Raw genomic sequence first — 13001 nt, 5'->3', positions numbered from 1 at the left:
TTTGGGCCGTTAACTGTCGCGAGGTTATCTATTTAACCGGGTCCACAGCAGCACCTCTACAAATACCACTCGAAGTCTTAGTCTGAGCAAACGGGAGAGGCCATCGAAATAGTATAGCCCCGTGTGGGGAGTAACTCAATCGTGCGGTGTCGGTGCAAACCCGATAAAGCTCACTGACATATTCATAAGCGTGAATATTGTCGCACTATCAAAATTAGCTAAGACCTCCTCGGAAACATTGAAAGCGCCCCCCTTTAACAGATCAGCTAATGGCTACCATTCCTTCAAGAACACGTGGAGGTACATATTATCGCTGTACGAGCACCGCACGACACTCCAAGCTCTGAAGCGCCTTCCACCTGTGCATGACACGCATCTTTTGGGTTCAGGCTCCAGGGGCACAAGTATTAACGCATATGGGCTGAACCAAAGAACCGCCTAGCACTGAGAGTCCTTTTTTTTGCGTACACCGGGGTGGAAAATAAAATACGAAACGAATTAGCGCCAAACAGCAGTCGAAACACGGACAATGACTACACGCGCTACATTACAGGGCAGCATCCTCGCATCGACTGTGGTTCGTATCCGGACACAGGAATGAAAATGTTGTTCATATATTGTTTGTGTTCCATTCGGTATTTAACTAGACACATTTTTCTGCAGCACTAGGATGCCCCTCAATGACGTATTTGGTTTTAAAAATACAGCGTCCGTAAAATATTAGCGGTGATGTTCAATGCCATAATCGAAAATTCTTTAAATTAGACCCGAAAATCTCTACTTGAGGACCTTTTCTCTCCAGCAGCCTTAAAACTCCGTCAATTTTAGAAAGTTAGAAAATTTGGTTCTTAAACCTGTTTGAAACTCTGCAAAAATTTCCCTTTTCGGAAACTTCTTAACCTCTAAAATTCCCTGAAAAAGCAAAAATTCACCTAATGTAACATCTCTGAATGTCATCCATTTTTCCTAGCTACGGTTCAATCAAGTACGCACAGCGTAGGTTGGTGTAATCGGCTTGCATTATACGAAACGGAGCTAGATGTGGGTGGCAGAGGTTCCGGTGCTGAGATTAGAGGTTTAGAAACTTGATGGCATAGAGTGACCACCCCTGGTTCAGGATAGGGCAGACAAAGAGCTCCCCGAGAACAGTGGGAGAGCCTAGGCTGACCGATGGGAACGATGATGTAGCTTTTGAAGGGTAGCAAGGCTTCCGTGTATTACAAGAAAAAAGCGTGGTCTAATAGCGTGCCTCATAAGCGCCTGCTATATCAAGAAGTGCTTTTTATTTGTTATGAAAAGAAAAAAAAAACCACATCTTTTGTTTTCGTTGAAAGGCAACGAATATATTGAAAGCGTTTCAAATTCACGAATGGACGCGCCAATTAAGGGGGCTGCTGTTATAAACCCTTCGGGTCTTGTGATGCTGTTGAAGATGAGGGCAGCATAGGTGGCCTGTGTTTCCCTTTTCAATCATGTATAGGCCGTGAGCTGTGCTGTTTACGGAAAACGGGACCGCCAGCGTGTTTAAAAATTTCCATAATTTTCTTTTGCAGGAAATGAAACGCGTGACGTGGGTGGTCACCATGAAGAGTTTAGCTACAGTGGAAAGGAAGCAGGAAGGTCGCGAAATGAAAAAGAATAAGGCGTGTTTGTTTCAGCGAAGCGACCCAGGAAATACAGAGCAGAATTAATCATGATTACCGCCGGTGTCATTATCGGTAGCCACTCCAGCTGTACAGAATCGAGAATGCCGGCGGCCATTGCGAGTCTGACGGAAAGATGTAGGTTTCTTGGCCAAATATCTAGATCGCCGTCACTGCCCAGTTCGACATTGAGAACTGGAAAACAGTGCGTGCGCGAAGCAGGTGGCATGCTTCGAAAGATGCATCTGTATTAGCTAATTGAAGCAAAAATTACTGACGATAGTAAGCTTTGTTTATATTTTACTGCAAACCTATGCAATGAAGTGTCATAAAGGCTGCATGATAGTGGCTCGACTTCACTAACGGGGAATCGTACAAGGAGATTTTCATTGAATATTAGGCTGTTGGTAGTAAGAGGTGGACTATACACAAGAAATTACTGGGCTCCCTGATCACGCATGACAGTGCATATTCGATTAATTATGAAACTATGCCGGCATGAATACGTCAGTACACTTGCTGTTATTGCAAAATGCCGTTGGCGAGAGAGCTAAACTCGTGCAGCACAACGATCAAACAACACCTACAAGAGGCGCTCAAAGCTTGAGAAGTGAATATATATATACAAGATCAGTTTTATGTGATCCAGTTGGTGTATAGTTTGCACGCAAGTTATGCGCTAACCGGCTCACATAAAACCGATCTTACAAGCGCTTTCTAGTTCTCTGAGCTTGACCCCTGCTTTACTTCGTGTTTTACAACCAAGTTGTATAAATGTCATAGCAGGGATTCAGTGCAAGGCTGGGCTGTTCGCATGATGCCTCAAGAACAAAGTCCTGCTTCAAAATGTACGCCGGCCCTTTGGACTACTGACACTTTCTGCCGGACACAGAAACAGCATTTCGAAGATTGTGAAATCCGAACTATGTCACCACTGCGCCTGCTAGATGACTGCTTGCTAGCGAGCTGTTTCAACCTTATGGAATACCTCCGTCACCTGGTCTCAATAAATGTTTGATTGGAACTGCTTCGGTAAGCTCTACCTACCGACCCATAGACAGCACCTGTCTGCACGGGAGACCTCTGAACCAAAGAAGATGGTGGTTAAATCATCGGGAAGGTGGACCTAACACCTCGAACAACCACCTTGTTGAAAATGGGCCCAAAGTTTAAAATAGAATCTAAGCTTAGAATTTAAGACCCTGTCAGGCGTCTTTGAAACGCCATCTGCCTCTTCCACCTTGTTAGAATGTTTTTGTCATCTTTCTTCTTCATAATGTGCACTTGTTTTCGACCAAAATAAATGTAATATACAAAAATTGCATGCTAAGTCCGCCAGAGGAGGTTGCTCTCGTGCGATGCTTTGCATCCCGGGCGCCTCAAGACCGGTTTCAGCGCATCACCAACGAGGGCATCGTCTGTTTGGCCAGCCCCGGAAGGGTAGTCAAGGTTGTCCTGAATGAAGACGGCGTTCTCCTCGTATGTAGGCACGTTGATGCTTTTCTGATCCAAGCCGCCGCGTTGGCTCAGTGGTTATGGTGCTCGGCTGCTAACCCGAAATATGTGGGTTCTATTCTGGCCGTGGATATCGGATTTTGATAAAGGCGAAACACTACAGTCTCGTGTGCTGCGTGATGTCAGTGCACGCTAAAGAATTATACGGACCGCTTCACTATGACGTGACTTATAGCCTGAGTCGCTTTGAAACGTTACAAACAATAAACCATAAATATTACCTGGTCCTAACGAAGCCCGCCCTGAACAACCCTATCAACGAATGCAGGGAAGGGCTGTTAGGACCTTCGAAGCTTCCCAAAATAGCTTTCACCTACGAGGTCCCCGAAAACCGGAGTCTCAAGTAACTTGACCTCTCACTGGAATTTAAAGGTCACGTGTGAGTTGGCACTATGAAACGAAGTCTAGCGAATGTCTACTTCCCGGTGACTATGGGCACTCAAAGACAGTAAAACGGGCTCTGACAACCGCGGTCGTTTGCTCGGCATCACTGCGATACCGTATGCCCAAGGTGACCTGCAGCTACAGCAAACAGATAAACAAACTGAAAGATGCAGGCGCCTCGACTGTCCTGTTAGCCGCCGTCAGGGAAACGGTTCTACAGAAGATCAAGAATTAGCACAAGCTCAAGAACACGCCAGGCGGGGCCGGTGGCATGGTCGAAAGGAGGCACTACGTTGTGTTTCCGAACGCCCAAGGCGTTACACACAACTTGAAGAAGTCAGCCGCCGCGGTGGCTCAGTGTTTATGGCGCTCGGCTGCTGACCCGAAAAACGCGGGTTCAATGCCGGCCGCGGCGGCCGAATTCCAATAGAGGCGAAATTCTACAGGCCCGTGTACTGTGCGATGTCAGTGCACGTTAAAGAACCCCAGGTAGTCGAAATTTCCGGAGCTCTTCACTACGGCGTCCCTCATAGCCTGAGTCGCTTTGGGACGTTAAACCCTCATAAACAAACAAAGAACTTGAAGGAGATAGCCTCAAAAGTCGGGGTCGAAAGGCTGTGCCCTGCCCCTAACAAGGGTTAGTCGATGTGCCACCGAGTTAATGGGTGCAGCGTTCGTCGCACTCGCTGGAAGAACCGCCAGAAGCGATTCACTGCGTGTCAAGAGGACGTGATGTACACGATTCCGCTTTAGTGTGGGCGATACTAGATCAACCAAACTGTCCGATGTATTAGTAGCAGAGCCCAAGAACGTGTGACATCACTCGAAGGGAACCTAATTAACCCTGCATCACTTTTCCCTGCATCATAGGAGCCATAAGTGTAATGTAAATGTCACACACATCACAGTTATGAAAAAAGGCAGGAACTGCTGCAAGATGTTACGAAGTATTGGCGATCGACGATTGTGGACAGCCATGCGTCAGTGCGCGTTCAGTCAATTTGACAGTCAGTTTGACAGACAAAAGAGAAATAATTCTTGCGCAGTCAATAAACACCACAGATGTACTTTATCAGACTTTTAGAAATTCTTGTCATATATGTCGCCCCTTATATGGAGTCATGCTCGTCAGTTCTGCTGTTGATAGTGGGAACTTTGCCCTACGTTTCCTCACGTGTGTTTTTAATGCGAAAGCATAATATGACCTGCAGTCAGAAAATACGGCGTTCCGTCCACGAGAACTGGACCCAAAACCCACGTTACGTTATGATGTAATCGGCAGTGTCGACATTATCAGGAAGTTAAGAAAAATAAAATTTATTCTAAAGAAGGTTTCGAATCCAGGCGGCGCGAAAAGATCAGCTTCGCTGGCCACTGGAGCACTACGCTATCACCGCAGCACAACACCCCGCTCCTTTGGCTGCTGTACATGCCGCCGCATTCATCCGGTCTCCTTTTTCATGGTCGCTTGTGATTTTCCCGGCTCTTTTCATGGTTTGGGGTCCCGCAGCCATCAACCTCTTTCCTTCTAGGTGGACAGCACCCTCGGCGCCCTTCTCCGCTTTCGCAGCTTGGCGCGCTGTGGCACTCGACCGCTGTTTTGCGGCCTGAGCGGCATGTTAGGCCGTCTTAAGTAACCTTCTCGCCTTCGTGTGCAACAACACAGAGCTGCCGTTGGCGACATTCGCAGAAGGCTTTTCACAGCGAAAGCTGCTATACGGAGGGCAACCAGGCGGAACTTCAGTGTTATCCGTATAGGTACAGGCAGCCGGCGCAACGTCGCTGTTTAACGCACCGCAAACGGGATGGCTCCACGTCAGCAGCTGCTTAGTGCGCAGTACAAGGGATAGCGCCGCTGTCGGCGAACGTTACACGGAAGCTGCGGAGCGCGCAGAGCTGTTGGTTGTGCGGAGAGTATCATGGCAGAAGCAAGTCCCGGCAGCAGCAGCAGCCGGTGGAGACTGAAGAAGAGGCAGCTCTTGCCCGTCGTTGCGCTGAAGTGCGAGACAACCAGCGTCGATGCGGGCAAAATGCTGCCGTGCGCGGTGCCAAATCTGAAGTCTATCGACATTGGGGGCAGTCAAAGCGTTTCTGCCAGATGAAACGCAATGCCACCCGTCGAGGGAGATGTCGGGCGAGGGAGATACTCAAAACTCGTCCTCTCTAAATTGTCGCAAATCAGTTTTGTTGCCACTTCCATCGTGCTAGCGTCGGGTGCGCACAAGAGTCCAGAGAGCCATATGATGGCGCCCAGGTAGCCATTATTGCAAAGGTCGCGCAGCAACTAACAGAAACATGTTCCGTGATTTAGCATTTCAAACGCGGCATCCTGTGCGTGATGTAGAAACTGTTAGCACTCACTTCACTGATCACTAGGCAGTACAGGTGCTGTGTGTGATAAGCGAAAAGAAGCAAATGCTACGCTGCGGGCTAACTCATGTTATGTGCTAATGTTGTACCATGTATAGCGACCTGGGAAAAAGCGCCAACTTGGGAAATTTTCCCTGAGTTTAGAGAAGCAGAACGTAAACCCTCCGCAGTTTATTCTTCTCTTGGGTCGTACAGTTTTCTTGCACGGCCACGGTGGAAACGTTATGGCCACCGTGAATTTGGGACGCCAAACTAACCGATGGAAGACGACGAAAGCGGTGATTTAGAAGACTTATCACGAGACGCTACGAATTCGAACCCGTAGTCTGAGAGGTTGTGGAGATGGGTGGCTGGTCTAAAGAAGCTGCTCTGTTTGCGACAGCACTGAATCTTATCGTGCTCGGAGATATGTTATTTTATATTTTTTTTGAGGGGGGGGGGGGGGCTGGTCACTTTTCAGACTTCGAATTTTCAAATACTTCGGAAAGATTTGGCTCCATGTTTGGCTTTAGGTTCGCCATGGTTTCCGGGCGATGTCCGTTCGAATTTGCCGAAAATTGTAGCCTAAAGCATTCGGGCGGAATTACGTATTTTATAGGCACATGAAAGAAAGAAAAGAAGAAGACAGAGAGAAGGGCAGAAAGAAAGAAAGCAAGGAAGAAAAGAATAGGAACCCCAGACTCTTGAGCCATATGCGTTTAATCTCACTTTCGCTCATTTCCTCGAACATGACCCTCGTGTGTTCTCCGACAAGCGTGAAATGATCAGGAAAGGGCATTCAAAAACAGAGCAGTCCAAATTTGCCGAGCGATCTGTAAATGGTCAAATAAGTTGGAACTGTACTTACCGATTGCTTTGGAGGTATGATGTCGCCCTCGATTAGGTCTGCAAGAAATGTTGAAATGTGCAATTAGTTCCACATGTCCTGGCTCAAGATAAAGGCAGGTAGTATTTTATTACAACATGTGACCTCGAAAAAAACGTGCACAAGCGTTTATGTGCTTAGCTCGCGCTGTAAGCAAGTAAAACACTAAAGTAGGTGTGAACATATTTTTTCGTTGTAGCACAATGTTTTTTTTTCCTTCGTAGATAAGCAAAAAAAAAATTATTCCGCCGTCATACTGCAGTGTATGGCGAGCTTACTGAGCAGTGCAGCTGAGGCAACAGTGCTTCTATACGATCGCAATATTCGGTCTGTTCCTATGCAACACGTGAAGATATGCGCATCCATATAATGGGCGCGCTTCGAGTCTCAGGACGCATAAAGGCCAAAGTAGTAAATAGTGACCTCAGACACGAGCTCATTATAAACCAGATGCCATAAGTCCTATGAGCGTACCGGCACAAAACATTCCATAAGGATTTATTAAGGCAACGAAGAGCCATTTGGGATCCTCAATAGCTTCAGCTGTAGAATTATTGCAGGAATTAATAAGATGACGAGTGTAAAACAACACGCGCCGTAGCATGGAGGAGGCTTTAAACACGGCGCCAAAATGTGGGAACTTCAGAGAAGAACATTTGCTTTTTTTTCCAAGAAAAGCCGCTGTATACTATAAGAACTGATATGTGAATATATAAAAACGGATGTGCATAACATATGAATTGCCTGCACGTAAATTAATACACGGAACTTCATTCTGAAACTATAACTTGGTAAAATTACCTACGGCTTTTGCAAGTTATTCTTAGTGATGCAAATACGCAGGTAGATCGCATTTATTCTTGTTTTCAGCATGTTTCTATACATGCGGCATTACTGCATAGTGAATGCAGCCTCACGTTTTACCGTATCCTCGCTCCTTTTCAATACTTCGGCACTTCAAGGTCGGAAGTTTATTGACAAGCGTGATAACACTGATAACTTTGAAGCCTGTCCTTTATACTTTTTAATCTTTCTGCAGCTGCTCTTGTCGGCAGCCACACAAGCAAACAGCCTGAAAACATGTCACGGTGTTTTTCTGGCCTTGTTTGAGGGATTTCGTGTGATGAATGTAAACTGGAAATTGTCGTTCATGCGGAGGTATTTTGCGCGATGAAAACCTGAGAAAATGTGAGACTCACAGAGAAAGTCAACTTTACTCAGCCATAGGCACCCTTAGTTGTTGAATTTCTTGTTCAAGCGGAAAGTTGGTTAATGTGTGTTTATGTATATTACGTGCGTGAGGTATATGCATACTTCGGCGACGAATAAATTACTTTCAGAGAATCGGAAAAGAAATATTTCGAATAATGGAGAAGCAGGAAGCGGTAGCAAAGCCCTGTGAGCTAAAACTTACACATAACTCCTTCCTCTCAAATGAAAGCATCCTTCAGTAAGACCAATTCTATTGTTAATAAAATTTGCCCGTGCGCCTCCACAGCCCTCTGATTTCACGACGACTTTGCAACAATGAACGACAACGATAGGGAGAAGCAATGCGGAACTATCGAGGGCTTTGTCGATTGAAAAAAACAATTGAATGAATGACGATTCTCGGAAAGCCTAACATTATATGTCCCGACAGGAAAGAGGCCTTTGAGATCGCCTTATTGGAAGTTCCACGACGACCCTATTGCAGATATCTCAGGAAAGAAAAAGATAAGAACATTAATCTAAACTCCAAGAGGAGCTGAGCAATGTGAAAAAGTGGGAATGTAACATGGTCCTGTCCAAAAGAAGCACATCTCCTTTAGCCTCCTCTTATCGCACCTTGTGTTGTGTTGGTCTTGAATGAAACAATATTCCAAGGAAGCTCTTACAAAAATGAATTTTGAATATCTGATGGCATTATGATATAATCATTATAAGTCACGAGAAATTAATCACAAAGGCATAATCCGTTGTAATTTTGCATCAGGCCCACATCATAAATTCGTGATGAGTATTTGCGTTTACTTTCCCGCATCACACTGACATAATAAATTCTTGATGAATTTTAGCATTAACTTTTAGGCATCAGACTGGGGTCATAAATTCGTGAGGAGTTTTTGCACTCACTAAGCTGATAAAAAACTTGGCTTTTCACAGGTGACGATACATGAAGTCGTCAGAGCAGTGTCTTTATCAAACAGCACGCCATGTATTTTTTCAGCTTCTCATGGAGTAATAATGCACATCAGCTAACAAAACTGCAGCTAAATATCTTGATTTTACCAGCAAGAAATTGCCTGCATGGCACCAAAAATGTTTCTAGTAAACTCTGCTTATTAACAACTCCCCACTACGCATGTTGGGAGGCCTTCTGACTGAGAGTACATAAACTTAAGCCGCGACATAAAGTAGTTCGAATCAAGCATGTGTACCGGCGTGGTATGTTTTTCCACTGCGTTGTATGACCTATTTACTCTATATTCTTGATGCTGGCTCCTTTTAGAGTGCGCATGGAAGTTGACTGCTATAATAATTGGCAGGTTTCTTCTTCCTGGACTGTTCAACGGTCTATCAAAACTTTCGCAGAATACTTCCGTAGATGTTTAGAGCAGTTTAAGAGAGCATTAACGCAGCATTTTTGTTTGATGGGGAATGCACGCTAGAAGAAAAAAATGGCATTCAGCCCATTTTAAAATTTTAAACCAAGGCACTACTTTCAATGCACCATAAGTCACGCAGAAATACATCATTAGCTTGAGATGCTTGCACCATGATAATTTCAATAGACACATCACATCATGTCTTAATCAGAAATGCGGTACCCAATTTTCAATATACCAGTCATAAAAACCCTAAAGTAATCTGAAACATCTAATGACGTTGGTGTCTAATGTCGCTGATTTTAATCAGAAACTCATCAAATATTTTTATAAGGAAGACCTCAAACCTTGAAGGACGAAGTGCAGGTTGAAGTGATTGCATACGCAAAGTTTGAACCTCGAAGATTAGTCAGCGCCACTTAAACGATACGAATGTTGAGCACTTCGACTCTGTAGTCTTAGCAGTGGGGTGATGCCTGCAGTAAAGAGAGTCGAGTTGGCAGCCGTAGTTACGAAGAAAACACGCGCGTGAAACTGGACAGATCAGATCGTAGTGTCCTGGCTTCCGACGATCGATTCGTTAAATTTTTGGCGCCTTCAAACTCGAAAAGAGTCGGTTTTGCATGTCGCAGCGTGAGGTTGTTGCGAATCAGCGCTATTTGTTGGTTGGAGTACAAGCAACAGCCTCCAAGAGCACCTCTTGAGCATGATGCTTCATTAACGAAGCAGCACTACTCAACTAACGTATAGTAATTTTTCTTATGAAGCTTCTTGTTTCGAAAGAGAACGTTCTCTCTCCTTGTTTTTGAGATCTCGTCGCTGCTTCAGTTAGTGCGTCTTTTATTGTGACGTGACTAGAACAAAGCCCCAGCAACCCTTCCAGAAAGGATGCCCTGAACATGGCTATACGATTAAATATACAGCGTTGGAACAAATGATACATGTGCCGTAAGGGGAACAAACAAATGAGGGTTTTGCTTTGCGAAGATTAGAAGCTTTATTCCAGAGGCATCTCTTAGCACTTTAAAGCGAAGTACGTTTCCTTGATGCATGCTTCTGCGTTCATATTTTTATTCGGTAAGCCTCTAAAATCTACGGTCCTAACCCCTCTCTTTTGCTTCTGTATCCAGTATATCACCAAAGAGTAGTCATTGCGATGTTTGCGCTACCACTCCAGAGTATATTTAGGAGATTGTGCTGAACGTGTGGCCCGCCCGCGCTTACCACGGTACGTAGTCTTTTCTCAGTACAGGTCCTTGCGCCGCGCGCCCTTCGACCGCAATTAGGATGCATCAAACAAGGGTGGCCGGAGCGAAGGTCATCGCCGAAGGAGCGGTGCGCTGACTGCTAAACAAGGGCTTCAGCTGTGTGGATTCGGGCTAAACGTACGTAAGTACCTTGCACGCGCTCATGGCCCCGATTATAAGCGGAGACAACACGACCTCCTTTTCACTTTAGCCCGTCAGCTCTTTTTACGTTGCTCCGCGAAAAATCGGCGTTACTGCGTCTTTGACACAAGACAGGCTTTGCTCGGTTAGTGGTCAGCTCCTCAGTTGAGGCGAGGGACTGTTCGGCAGGTAGACAGGCGGTGCTTCGCCTCGAGAGAGGCGAAGCACCGCCTGTCTGTCTGTCGAAGCACTGCCGTGTCTGTTCAACATTACAGCGCTGCATTGGGAAGCAACGTGCCAGAGAAAGAGGCGTACCATCAACTTCAAATGAAAAGCGAATAAAACGACTGAAGCGCGAGCACAAACAATTAAACATATTAGCGTCTGTGGAGCAAATATAGACGTACCATATTAACACTCCAAAAGAGCAGTGTTACACTTTCGATGCGAACACCAACCGCTCTAGTATTCTGCTTCTCTACTGTCATATATCTTTCAGTTTTACAGTTAGCGTTTCACCGCTCTTCTTCGCGATTCATTTGACGCTGATAGTGCGCGTCTGGTCTTCACCTAGCTCATCAAGAAGGCAAGCAGCTTTTGGCTTCGAGAGCTTTAAAACTGTATATACCCGCCATTAACAATAACATGTGCTAATGCGAAGCGCGCCGTGCCGTCTATATTACGAGCTTTCTTACAGAGAACAATGTAAGTATCTGTATTCTTCATGTGCTGCCATTACCAAAACATTCGCGCTAGTATTTTATGCAAGGAATACTGCTGAGGTGCATTTTTGTGAGGCAGACATCAGCGACGTTCAGACGGCGGCACCTAACTCCTGGAACGGCTGAAAAACCTACCGCCTGCAAGCAGTTTGTTTTGCTAGGTATTATTAATGAAATTACCATGAACTTTGATTTGGTCGCATAGGAACCTTATATCACTGACCCGAAAAGTTATGCATTTCTTTTAACGTTTGAAGCAAGTTTATGCAGAATTCATAAAGAACTGCTTTTGCGAGGAGCATTTAGTTTGGCAGAATAAATTGCCCGGCTGAGTTTACATGTCGCTGGGCAAGGCAGTAAAAATGTGTATGTGTTATACAAACGTTACTAGCGTGTGCATGTCATGTACGAACGTCCCGCATGAGCTTATTCACCACGCGCACAAGCACTCACAACAGTCTTTAAACGCCACTGTCACCGCGTGTAGAGCAATTTAGGGTCCGGAAGGTATTTTAGAAGATGGCGGGAAGCATCCCGTGCTGCTCGTCATTAATTATAATTTAAGTGACGCTACGATGAAGAAATTGGCTGCAGAATAGCGCAAGGCTAATCCCACTTCTTGTTTACAAAAGTTTGGCCTTAATCTCACGTTTAAGCGACTGGTATTGATAAGTTACGGTGTGAACTAATTTGCATATATGGTAACCCACTACTCACATGCGACCATTCACACAAATGATGCGAGCTTAAACGAAGCGTAGTCCTGATCTGCTCTGTTTGATGCATGATAGCCTTAGTCGCTTGTGCGTCACACACATACATTCCTTATCTGCGCTAGCTCACTGCTTTGTTTTAGTTCGTTTAAGGATGAAATAAAGCAGGCGAGAGACTAAAACAACGGAATGGAGGTAAAGATTATCAGTACACAATTTTACTGGTTATTCTGGCGCCTCATTAGGGGTTTTGAAGTTGCTCTCACTGGCCTAAACTCGTCCCACAATTAATTAAAAGCTTTTTTTCACTCTTGTTCTCTAAGCACTTCTAAAGCTCTTCGTCACAGAGGAATATCGAACAGAAGCGTGGAGTCGCTCATTAGATGGAAAAACGAAGTGCTCAACAAATAATTAAAAAAATTTTAAGCATCTACGGGGAAGCCACACACGGTTCCAGGTCCTGCACATTTACAAGACCATCACGTTTTTCTGAAGTCCGGCTAACCGTTTTCAATATCTTAGCGTCCAGACACTATGAAGTACACCAAGGCATACGAAGCAGTCCGAGCCAGCCAAACGAAGCCAATTTTTCTCGCTGCCAACGCGAGCGCGGCTGTACTAGGGGTTGGCCTCCGAACCGACAGGGCTTGTTTGGACAGAAAAAACAAACAAAAGCGTTCGACGTTGTGCCATTCTTCTTGGGCTTCACGTGGATAGAGCGCGGACCATCGCACAGCGAGTGCGGTGCACGGTGGAGCGATCTGTCGAGCTCATGGCTCCTATCAGAGCATCACAACAATGAAGCTTTGAAAC

The 13001-nt window shown here is 45.4% G+C and overlaps 1 protein-coding gene across 1 annotated transcript in view; it reads right to left on the bottom strand.

Moving 5' to 3' along the window:
• LOC149357540 (zinc metalloproteinase nas-14-like) overlaps positions 1-13001 on the bottom strand; it is a 61135-nt gene that overhangs the window by 28632 nt on the left and 19502 nt on the right. Inside the window, exon 2 of the mRNA XM_089584799.1 lies at positions 6760-6797. Coding sequence (XP_089440925.1) covers positions 6760-6797 — 38 coding nt within the window. The remainder of the gene's footprint in view (positions 1-6759; positions 6798-13001) is intronic.

Source organism: Amblyomma mixtum, chromosome 3 (genome assembly GCF_055824585.1).
Source record: "Amblyomma mixtum isolate Tamu chromosome 3, ASM5582458v1, whole genome shotgun sequence".
NCBI lineage: Eukaryota > Metazoa > Arthropoda > Arachnida > Ixodida > Ixodidae > Amblyomma > Amblyomma mixtum.
Note: the sequence above shows the minus strand (reverse complement) of the source record. Positions and strands in the feature narration are given on the sequence as shown.